This window comes from Pseudophryne corroboree, chromosome 8, assembly GCF_028390025.1.
Source record: "Pseudophryne corroboree isolate aPseCor3 chromosome 8, aPseCor3.hap2, whole genome shotgun sequence".
NCBI classification, from domain to species: Eukaryota; Metazoa; Chordata; class Amphibia; order Anura; family Myobatrachidae; genus Pseudophryne; species Pseudophryne corroboree.
In genome coordinates this window covers 6,599,294-6,612,481 of record NC_086451.1, presented here as the reverse complement: position 1 = coordinate 6,612,481, position 13,188 = coordinate 6,599,294, and the positions used below count along the sequence as shown (strand labels likewise).

General features: G+C 49.0%; 1 protein-coding gene across 1 annotated transcript in view; it reads right to left on the bottom strand.

Annotated features, from left to right (window-relative positions):
• Nucleotides 1-10,057: 10,057 nt before the first annotated feature.
• Nucleotides 10,058-13,188, bottom strand: part of SLC2A6 (solute carrier family 2 member 6) — a 31,871-nt gene continuing 28,740 nt past the window's right edge. The window contains exon 10 of the mRNA XM_063935847.1: nucleotides 10,058-11,544. Within this exon, the coding sequence (XP_063791917.1) occupies nucleotides 11,389-11,544 (156 nt within the window). The 3' untranslated portion in view covers nucleotides 10,058-11,388. The remainder of the gene's footprint in view (nucleotides 11,545-13,188) is intronic.

Here is a 13,188-nt window from a genome sequence, read left to right as displayed (position 1 = left end):
TGGCTAAGCCTGGGTACACACATGCAGGTGGGTCATTCCGTGTCAGATGGACCAATTTTGAAATTCGCCCCCACCTGACCATCTCTGCTTTGATGAAGTTTTGCATGAAGGTTGGTATGTACAGTATGTAGACGTAACTTACGTAAAGTTTCAGGCCGCGGTATGCAGTAATAGTGCAGGTAGGTGACGCTGGCATAGACTCCACGGTGCACAATCAGTAATCGCTGTGGAAGATCTATGGAGAAGAAGCTGTGACAGTGCACCGGCTTATACAACTTCTGATGCCCAAGGCTTACAGAAAAATATACAGTATGAGGCCAAAGTAGAGCAAAACATGGAGTCAGCCGCCCGTCTCTCCAAAGGAAAACATTATTTTAGTATAGCTAACTATCCCAGTGGACGCCGTCACAATCAGAAAATAAGACTTTAAAGTTAGTTCCTGTGATAATGTCATCTAAAATTGCTTTCACAAATCACGCGTTACATTTTCCGCCATCTTTGACATCCAATAGCAAAAAAGAAGCATAATCTATTTCCTTGAAACAACATTAATTGAAAAGAACAGGCGATAAACTACAACATATATTTCCTCTGGATAGGCATTTGATCCCGGGAAGGGTGCATGCTGGGTGCTTGCGCTATATAGAGAGAAGACCGAACCGACCGTCAGTCGCTGAGCCGACGTTCCGCAGCTGCTGTAGGGGAACAGCGGTCATTCCATCGAGTCTCCTCTCTAGTTGATGCTGATGGGATTGCTACAGTTCATACCTGGCATTACCAGTCTGCATACAGCTACTGTTATCATTAACATTTCTACCCACAATTCCACAGTCAGCGCTGTTACCGGCGCTCTAATGACACGCAGCACATACTACTGAGCATGCACCAAGCGCCATACCGGCTTACCTCCCCATCATAATGCACAATCACTACCACAAGACTTTGTCGCATGTTTGTCTTGTGCTTTGAGTCAGAACGAACACAAAAGGATTGTCCCATTCTGAATATTCAACAATTGCGCTTCTGATGAGGCGGGCAGGTGCGCTGTGAAACGCATGTCAAGTAATTTGTTGCTTTTCCCCTATTCAAACCAATTAAATGCATTTTAGGCGTAGTCCCTGTATAGGAACTGTTCTGGAACCGTGTCTAGCAGTTACTGTATAGATTTCTGCGAGCCACATGTTGGAATTTGGCGTCTGCTGGATCCACGGCTAATTTAAATTAAACTTTTCATCCAGAACTGCCAAGATATTTGTATAGAAACCAATCTCATCACACTTCGCTCAACCTTTAATTATTTGCTTATTGTATACATTGTAAGATACAGATGTGTCCTTGTACATCCAACGTCAATACGCCATGCAGTGCGAGATGCGTCATACATCCAGCCACAATACACCATGCAGTGCGAGATGCGTCATACATCCAGCCACAATACACCATGCAGTGCGAGATGCGTCATACATCCAGCCACAATACACCATGCAGTGCGAGATGCCTCATACATCCAGCCACAATACACCATGCAGTGCGAGATGCCTCATACATCCAGCCACAATACACCATGCAGTGCGAGATGCCTCATACATCCAGCCACAATACACCATGCAGTGCGAGATGCCTCATACATCCAGCCACAATACACCATGCAGTGCGAGATGCCTCATACATCCAGCCACAATACACCATGCAGTGCGAGATGCCTCATACATCCAGCCACAATACACCATGCAGTGCGAGATGCCTCATACATCCAGCCACAATACACCATGCAGTGCGAGATGCCTCATACATCCAGCCACAATACACCATGCAGTGCGAGATGCCTCATACATCCAGCCACAATACACCATGCAGTGCGAGATGCCTCATACATCCAGCCACAATACACCATGCAGTGTGAGATGCGTCATACATCCAGCCACAATACACCATGCAGTGCGAGATGCCTCATACATCCAGCCACAATACACCATGCAGTGCGAGATGCCTCATACATCCAGCCTCAATACACCATGCAGTGCGAGATTCCTCATACATCCAGCCACAATACACCATGCAGTGCGAGATGCGTCATACATCCAGCCACAATACACCATGCAGTGCGAGATGCCTCATACATCCAGCCACAATACACCATGCAGTGCGAGATGCCTCATACATCCAGCCACAATACACCATGCAGTGCGAGATGCCTCATACATCCAGCCTCAATACACCATGCAGTGCGAGATGCCTCATACATCCAGCCTCAATACACCATGCAGTGCGAGATGCCTCATACATCCAGCCACAATACACCATGCAGTGCGAGATGCCTCATACATCCAGCCTCAATACACCATGCAGTGCGAGATGCCTCATACATCCAGCCTCAATACACCATGCAGTGCGAGATGCCTCATACATCCAGCCACAATACACCATGCAGTGCGAGATGCGTCATACATCCAGCCATAATCCACCATGCAGTGCGAGATGCGTCATACATCCAGCCACAATACACCATGCAGTGCGAGATGCCTCATACATCCAGCCACAATACACCATGCAGTGCGAGATGCCTCATAAATCCAGCCACAATACACCATGCAGTGCGAGATGCGTCATACATCCAGCCACAATACACCATGCAGTGCGAGATGCGTCATACATCCAGCCACAATACACCATGCAGTGCGAGATGCGTCATACATCCAGCCACAATACACCATGCAGTGCGAGATGCCTCATACATCCAGCCACAATACACCATGCAGTGCGAGATGCGTCATACATCCAGCCTCAATACACCATGCAGTGCGAGATGCCTCATACATCCAGCCACAATACACCATGCAGTGCGAGATGCCTCATACATCCAGCCACAATACACCATGCAGTGCGAGATGCCTCATACATCCAGCCACAATACACCATGCAGTGCGAGATGCCTCATACATCCAGCCACAATACACCATGCAGTGCGAGATGCGTCATACAACCAGCAATAATACGCCATGCAGTGCGAGATGCCTCATACATCCAGCCTCAATACACCATGCAGTGCGAGATTCCTCATACATCCAGCCACAATACACCATGCAGTGCGAGATGCGTCATACATCCAGCCACAATACACCATGCAGTGCGAGATGCGTCATACATCCAGCCACAATACACCATGCAGTGCGAGATGCGTCATACATCCAGCCATAATCCACCATGCAGTGCGAGATGCGTCATACATCCAGCCACAATACACCATGCAGTGTGAGATGCCTCATACATCCAGCCACAATACACCATGCAGTGCGAGATGCCTCATACATCCAGCCTCAATACACCATGCAGTGCGAGATGCCTCATACATCCAACCTCAATACACCATGCAGTGCGAGATGCCTCATACATCCATCCACAATACACCATGCAGTGCGAGATGCCTCATACATCCAGCCTCAATACACCATGCAGTGCGAGATGCCTCATACATCCAGCCTCAATACACCATGCAGTGCGAGATGCGTCATACATCCAGCCACAATACACCATGCAGTGCGAGATGCGTCATACATCCAGCCACAATACACCATGCAGTGCGAGATGCCTCATACATACAGCCACAATACACCATGCAGTGCGAGATGCCTCATACATCCAGCCACAATACACCATGCAGTGCGAGATGCGTCATACATCCAGCCACAATACACCATGCAGTGCGAGATGCGTCATACATCCAGCCACAATACACCATGCAGTGCGAGATGCGTCATACATCCAGCCACAATACACCATGCAGTGCGAGATGCCTCATACATCCAGCCACAATACACCATGCAGTGCGAGATGCGTCATACATCCAGCCACAATACACCATGCAGTGCGAGATGCGTCATACATCCAGCCACAATACGCCATGCAGTGCGAGATGCGTCATACATCCAGCCACAATACGCCATGCAGTGCGAGATGCGTCATACAACCAGCAATAATACGCCATGCAGTGCGAGATGCCTCATACATCCAGCCTCAATACACCATGCAGTGCGAGATTCCTCATACATCCAGCCACAATACACCATGCAGTGCGAGATGCGTCATACAACCAGCAATAATACGCCATGCAGTGCGAGATGCCTCATACATCCAGCCTCAATACGCCATGCAGTGCGAGATTCCTCATACATCCAGCCACAATACACCATGCAGTGCGAGATGCGTCATACATCTAGCCACAATACACCATGCAGTGCGAGATGCCTCATACATCCAGCCTCAATACACCATGCAGTGCGAGATGCCTCATACATCCAGCCTCAATACACCATGCAGTGCGAGATGCGTCATACATCCAGCCACAATACACCATGCAGTGCGAGATGCGTCATACATCCAGCCACAATACACCATGCAGTGCGAGATGCGTCATACATCCAGCCTCAATACACCATGCAGTGCGAGATGCCTCATACATCCAGCCACAATACACCATGCAGTGCGAGATGCCTCATACATCCAGCCACAATACACCATGCAGTGCGAGATGCCTCATACATCCAGCCACAATACACCATGCAGTGCGAGATGCCTCATACATCCAGCCACAATACACCATGCAGTGCGAGATGCCTCATACATCCAGCCACAATACACCATGCAGTGCGAGATGCCTCATACATCCAGCCACAATACACCATGCAGTGCGAGATGCCTCATACATCCAGCCACAATACACCATGCAGTGCGAGATGCCTCATACATCCAGCCACAATACACCATGCAGTGCGAGATGCCTCATACATCCAGCCACAATACACCATGCAGTGTGAGATGCGTCATACATCCAGCCACAATACACCATGCAGTGCGAGATGCCTCATACATCCAGCCACAATACACCATGCAGTGCGAGATGCCTCATACATCCAGCCTCAATACACCATGCAGTGCGAGATTCCTCATACATCCAGCCACAATACACCATGCAGTGCGAGATGCGTCATACATCCAGCCACAATACACCATGCAGTGCGAGATGCCTCATACATCCAGCCACAATACACCATGCAGTGCGAGATGCCTCATACATCCAGCCACAATACACCATGCAGTGCGAGATGCCTCATACATCCAGCCTCAATACACCATGCAGTGCGAGATGCCTCATACATCCAGCCTCAATACACCATGCAGTGCGAGATGCCTCATACATCCAGCCACAATACACCATGCAGTGCGAGATGCCTCATACATCCAGCCTCAATACACCATGCAGTGCGAGATGCCTCATACATCCAGCCTCAATACACCATGCAGTGCGAGATGCCTCATACATCCAGCCACAATACACCATGCAGTGCGAGATGCGTCATACATCCAGCCATAATCCACCATGCAGTGCGAGATGCGTCATACATCCAGCCACAATACACCATGCAGTGCGAGATGCCTCATACATCCAGCCACAATACACCATGCAGTGCGAGATGCCTCATAAATCCAGCCACAATACACCATGCAGTGCGAGATGCGTCATACATCCAGCCACAATACACCATGCAGTGCGAGATGCGTCATACATCCAGCCACAATACACCATGCAGTGCGAGATGCGTCATACATCCAGCCACAATACACCATGCAGTGCGAGATGCCTCATACATCCAGCCACAATACACCATGCAGTGCGAGATGCGTCATACATCCAGCCTCAATACACCATGCAGTGCGAGATGCCTCATACATCCAGCCACAATACACCATGCAGTGCGAGATGCCTCATACATCCAGCCACAATACACCATGCAGTGCGAGATGCCTCATACATCCAGCCACAATACACCATGCAGTGCGAGATGCCTCATACATCCAGCCACAATACACCATGCAGTGCGAGATGCGTCATACAACCAGCAATAATACGCCATGCAGTGCGAGATGCCTCATACATCCAGCCTCAATACACCATGCAGTGCGAGATTCCTCATACATCCAGCCACAATACACCATGCAGTGCGAGATGCGTCATACATCCAGCCACAATACACCATGCAGTGCGAGATGCGTCATACATCCAGCCACAATACACCATGCAGTGCGAGATGCGTCATACATCCAGCCATAATCCACCATGCAGTGCGAGATGCGTCATACATCCAGCCACAATACACCATGCAGTGTGAGATGCCTCATACATCCAGCCACAATACACCATGCAGTGCGAGATGCCTCATACATCCAGCCTCAATACACCATGCAGTGCGAGATGCCTCATACATCCAACCTCAATACACCATGCAGTGCGAGATGCCTCATACATCCATCCACAATACACCATGCAGTGCGAGATGCCTCATACATCCAGCCTCAATACACCATGCAGTGCGAGATGCCTCATACATCCAGCCTCAATACACCATGCAGTGCGAGATGCGTCATACATCCAGCCACAATACACCATGCAGTGCGAGATGCGTCATACATCCAGCCACAATACACCATGCAGTGCGAGATGCCTCATACATACAGCCACAATACACCATGCAGTGCGAGATGCCTCATACATCCAGCCACAATACACCATGCAGTGCGAGATGCGTCATACATCCAGCCACAATACACCATGCAGTGCGAGATGCGTCATACATCCAGCCACAATACACCATGCAGTGCGAGATGCGTCATACATCCAGCCACAATACACCATGCAGTGCGAGATGCCTCATACATCCAGCCACAATACACCATGCAGTGCGAGATGCGTCATACATCCAGCCACAATACACCATGCAGTGCGAGATGCGTCATACATCCAGCCACAATACGCCATGCAGTGCGAGATGCGTCATACATCCAGCCACAATACGCCATGCAGTGCGAGATGCGTCATACAACCAGCAATAATACGCCATGCAGTGCGAGATGCCTCATACATCCAGCCTCAATACACCATGCAGTGCGAGATTCCTCATACATCCAGCCACAATACACCATGCAGTGCGAGATGCGTCATACAACCAGCAATAATACGCCATGCAGTGCGAGATGCCTCATACATCCAGCCTCAATACGCCATGCAGTGCGAGATTCCTCATACATCCAGCCACAATACACCATGCAGTGCGAGATGCGTCATACATCTAGCCACAATACACCATGCAGTGCGAGATGCCTCATACATCCAGCCTCAATACACCATGCAGTGCGAGATGCCTCATACATCCAGCCTCAATACACCATGCAGTGCGAGATGCGTCATACATCCAGCCACAATACACCATGCAGTGCGAGATGCGTCATACATCCAGCCACAATACACCATGCAGTGCGAGATGCGTCATACATCCAGCCTCAATACACCATGCAGTGCGAGATGCCTCATACATCCAGCCACAATACACCATGCAGTGCGAGATGCCTCATACATCCAGCCACAATACACCATGCAGCACGATATACCTGGCGGGAGTGAGCCGCAAGGTCCTGTGCAACTCTGCTAACGTCGTGCTGCTTTTTTTTTTTTTTTTTGCTGAACATGCGTCATATTTGCTAACCTTTAGCACGCATGCTGGGGGCCACCCAGCGCTGGGCAAGGCCGCTCAGCATGCTGACCGGCGCCCCCCCCCCCCCCCTGCTTCAAGCAGAAATTGCGAACAGCACGCAAATTCTGCTTGTTAGCAGAAATTAAGGATGACTCCTGCCGGCGCAGCTTAGCTGCAGAAGTCCCGGCGCCATTTTTGTTGTCGCAGCGGCTGCGTGTGTCGTCATGCAGCTGCTGCACGCCCCTGTTCGCGCGTACCAGCCCACCATTTGGGCTGGCATGCCCCCGCAACGCTCTGTTTCCTCACAGAAAATGGAGCGTTGCCGCCCCATGATCGCCTCTGCATGATTGACAGACAGAGGTGATCGCACTTTCTGCGCACCACGCAGAAAATGCTGGCGCACGCGCAGTAAAAATTTCGTACGAATCACTACTTGCATTTCTTACTGAATTTGCCCCATTGTGACACAATGTAACTAGGACGCACCAGGAGACTAGGTGTGACACAATGTGACTAGGACGCACCAGGAGACTAGGTGTGACACAATGTGACTAGGACGCACCAGGAGACTAGGTGTGACACAATGTGACTAGGACGCACCAGGAGACTAGGTGTGACACAATGTGACTAGGACGCACCAGGAGACTAGGTGTGACACAATGTGACTAGGACGCACCAGGAGACTAGGTGTGACACAATGTGACTAGGATGCACCAGGAGACTAGGTGTGACACAATGTAACTAGGACGCACCAGGAGACTAGGTGTGACACAATGTGACTAGGACGCACCAGGAGACTAGGTGTGACACAATGTAACTAGGACGCACCAGGAGATTAGGTGTGACACAATGTAACTAGGACGCACCAGGAGACTAGGTGTGACACAATGTAACTAGGACGCACCAGGAGACTAGGTGTGACACAATGTAACTAGGACGCACCAGGAGACTAGGTGTGACACAATGTGACTAGGACGCACCAGGAGACTAGGTGTGACACAATGTAACTAGGACGCACCAGGAGACTAGGTGTGACACAATGTGACTAGGACGCACCAGGAGACTAGGTGTGACACAATGTAACTAGGACGCACCAGGAGATTAGGTGTGACACAATGTGACTAGGACGCACCAGGAGACTAGGTGTGACACAATGTAACTAGGACGCACCAGGAGACTAGGTGTGACACAATGTGAAAAAAGACGCACCAGGAGACTAGGTGTGACACACTGTGATTAGGACGCACCAGGAGACTAGGTGTGACACAGTGTGACTAGGACGCACCAGGAGACTAGGTGTGACACAATGTGACTAGGATGCACCAGGAGACTAGGTGTGACACAATGTGACTAGGATGCACCAGGAGACTAGGTGTGACACAGTGTGACTAGGACGCGCCAGGAGACTAGGTGTGACTAGGACGCACCAGGAGACTAGGTGTGACACAGTGTGACTAGGACGCACCAGGAGACTAGGTGTGACAGTGTGGCTAGGACGCACCAGGAGACTAGGTGTGACACAATGTGACTAGGACGTACCAGGAGACTGCGCTGATTAATGTGATATGACTCCTGTATACTGTGTGTGACTGAGGCTGTATACAGAACAGAATTTGTATTGGGGAAAAGCTGCGGCTGCTGCGTTATAGCACTTCATGTACAGACTCAGAGACTCCGTCGCACACACAGACATACGCGTGTCCTATTTCAATCAGCATGGTCTCCTCGTGCGTCCTTGTCGCATCGTGTTGCAACTTTTTGCCAAAAAGAAGTTGTCTGATGCTAGAAGATTTTCACACGACCTGGCACGCCAAGAGGAGATGTTTGGCTCGACTGTATGATATAGAAACATAGAATTTGTCGGCAGACAAGAACCACTTGGCCCATCTAGTCTGCCCCTTATTTTTTTTTTTACATTATTTTTTATCTCTAACCTTATTTGATCCTTATTTCTGTGTAAGGATATCCTTAGGTCTATCCCATGCATGTTTAAATTGCTCTACTGTCTTAGCCTCTACCACCTCTGATGGGAGGCTATTCCACTTGTCCACTACCCTTTCTGTGAAATAATTTTTCCGCAAATTTCCCCTGAACCTCCCCCCCTCCAGTCTCAGTGCATGTCCTCGTGTCCTATATCGCAGAGTTTCCCAATCGCGGTCCTCGAGGCACCCCAACAGTCCAGGTTTTAGGTATATCCATGACTCCGCACAGAAGGTTAAATCAAATTGACTTAGGTGCTAATTAAGTCACCTGTGGCCAAGCATGGATACATTTAAAACCTGGACCGTTGGGGTGCCTTGAGGACCGCGTTTGGGAACCTCTGAATTATATCTGTATGTATGTTTCCTATCTCATCCCGCAAGTGAAGAGAGAGTCGTCCATCACATGCGCTCTCTGCAGGGCGACTAGAGCCTCTTCCTTATCTTAGTCGGCTGCAAACTGGCCAGAGCAATAGTTACATAACGTTAGTGGTCACATAACTGCAGATGTATAAAACAACGTATTTAGTAAAAGCCGCAGGAGGTCACTGATTCATTTAAAGCTGGAAATCACTTTTAATTATTGACAGGCTTAGTGTGTGAATGTAATCTACATTGTCAGTAACTGAATGCGGCTCGCTGAACGATGGAACGGGATTATTATTAATAGGGCAGTGTAAGTTACGGTACATATTCTGACGTGGCTGATACTGGAAAAGATTGTGGTATATACAGCGTGTAGCCAGTCACGTACTACAGTAATGTGAGACGGGGGTACATTTATTAAGTAGCAACCCCAACATTTAAAACAGCAATGATATTAAAAGAAAATCCCACTGTGATTTCCCTTAAATATCATCGCTGTGTTAAATTTCATTGTCATACCCGCCACGAAGCAATCTGCCACGTAGTCACTTTACCCCATAGTATTTCTACCTATTATTATTTATTGGTAGGATATTCTCCTGTACCCCCAACAGGCCATAGCTTCAGGATTTCTGTTTGTGCAAACAGTGAGATACTTAGTAACCAAATAAAATACAGAATATTAATTCACCCATACGTTAAAGAAATCCTGCAAACATGTCCTGTTGGGGGGCAGCTGAGGATTGGAGTTTGGAACTAAGGACCTATAGAAGCAATCAAAATTGTGTATCCGTAACTCTAAAGTACCATGTTACGAGAGCTGTGATTAGTTGTATTGGGTGACATATGTGCTCCGTCCGTGGATTTGTGGCACACCAGGACAGTGGGTGTAAGGTGCTGGAGTCATCACCCTGCAGAGGAATATTGAGGAAATGATTGCTAGCAGCGTGACGCAGTTCTGCTATTAGGTTGCTGCATTTCCTGTGTGAGTAATGACGCCAGTCATCAGATCAGGCTTACGTAAGGTCGTTCTCTGGCCTCTCAGACACCGGCAGGATGTGCTGAGACTTGTAGTTCCACACTTCCAGAGCCCCAGGTTACCTACCTCTGGTTTAGTCCTGGTTTCGTTACACGGTGTATGGCGGCTTCTGGCAGTGACTGAAGGGTTAAACAGTATGGGAGTACTGATGTAACTGGATATATGATTGAGGCTGGTTCTATGGTCCGTTACATTTGTCACTTGGATTATTTATTATTCTCTGCAGCGGGATTATCACATAGGGGGATTTGGCCGCAGAGATGTAGTGTGAAGCCAGTGGGGACTGAACAAACGTTATGTCCTGGAAGTCTCCAAGTTTATAGAGGATCACATAAAGTTTAGGGTGATGCAGTGGGAAGCGTCGGAGCAGTCTAAATGTCCACCTCTGTGATACCCCCGGCTCTGGTGTCACATAATGCCGGTGTAGTCTGGGTCTCCCGCCGTGGTTGCCCCTTAGCACTAGCGGGTGATCTCCTAGCTATTTAATGAAGGACCGCCGACCTGTCCGGAAGTAGGATTCTATTTGCTCCAGAGTTCGTCCCTTTGTCTCTGGGACACAGAAGTGGGTGAAGAGGATTCCGCACAGACAGATAATGGTGAAGAAGAAGAACGGAGTCTCCAGCTTAAACGCATTCTGCAAATATAGATGAATGTGATCAATATATCTACCGCCAACAGCGACTAACACTGATCAACCAATCACAGCAGCCAGAACAGGGTTTCTCACATTATTTCTCCTTTCCCCACCTAGCAGAACTGCACAGCTGCCATCATTCTTATCAGTGACGTGTGTGTATATCCGGAACCCCAGCTTCCACCATTCTTATCAGTGACGTGTGTGTATATCCGGAACCCCAGCTTCCACCATTCTTATCAGTGACGTGTATTTATACCCAGAACCCCTGCTCCCACCACTCTTACAAGTAACCTGTATGTATATCCGGAACCCCAGCTCCCACCACTCTTATCAGTAACATTTATGTATATCCGAACCCCTGCTCCCACCACTCTTATCAGTGACGTGTATGTATATCCGGAACCCCAGCTCCCACCACTCGTATCAGTAACATTTATGTATATCCGAACCCCTGCTTCCACCACTCTTATCAGTGACGTGTATGTATATCCGGAACCCCAGCTCCCGCCACTGTTATCAGTGATGTGTATGTATATCCGGAACCCCAGCTGCCACCACTCTTACCAGTGATGTGTATTTATACCTGGAACCCCAGCTCCCACCACTCTTACCAGTGACGTATATTTATACCTGGAACCCCAGCTCCCACCACTCTTATCAGAGACGTGTATTTATACCTGGAACCCCAGCTCCCACCACTCTTATCAGTAATGTGTATGTATATCCGGAACCCCAGCTGCCACCACTCTTACCAGTGACGTGTATATATACCTGGAACCCCAGCTCCCACCACTCTTATCAGTGACATGTATGTATATCCGGAACCCCAGCTCCCACACTCTTATCAGTAACATGTATGTATATCCAGAACCCCAGCTGTCACCGCTCTTACCAGTAACATGTATATATATCCGGAACCCCAGCTCCCACCACTCTTATCAGTGACGTGTATTTATACCTGGAATCCCAAATCCCACCACTCTTATCAGTGACGTGTATTTATACCCGGAACCCCAGCTCCCGCCACTCTTATCAGTAACATTTATGTATATCCGAACCCCAGCTCCCACCACTCTTATCAGTAACATGTATGTATATCCGGAACCCCAGCTCCCACCACTGTTATCAGTGACGTGTATGTATATCCGGAACCCCAGCTCCCGCCACTGTTATCAGTGATGTGTATATATATCCGGAACCCCAGCTTCCACCACTCTTATCAGTGACGTGTATGTATATCCGGAACCCCAGCTCCCGCCACTGTTATCAGTGATGTGTATATATATCCGGAACCCCAGCTTCCACCACTCTTCTCAGTGACGTGTATGTATATCCGGAACCCCAGCTTCGACCACTCTTATCAGTGACGTGTATTTATACCTGGAACCCCAGCTCCCACCACTCTTATCAGAGATGTGTATTTATACCTGGAACCCCAGCTCCCACCACTCTTATCAGAGATGTGTATTTATACCTGGAACCCCAGCTTCCACCACTCTTCTCAGTGACGTGTATAAATACCCGGGACCCCAGCTGCCACCACTCTTATTAGTGACGTGTATAAATACCCGGGACCCCAGCTGCCACCACTCTTATCAGTGACGTGTATTTATACCTGGAACCCCAGCTCCCACCACTCTT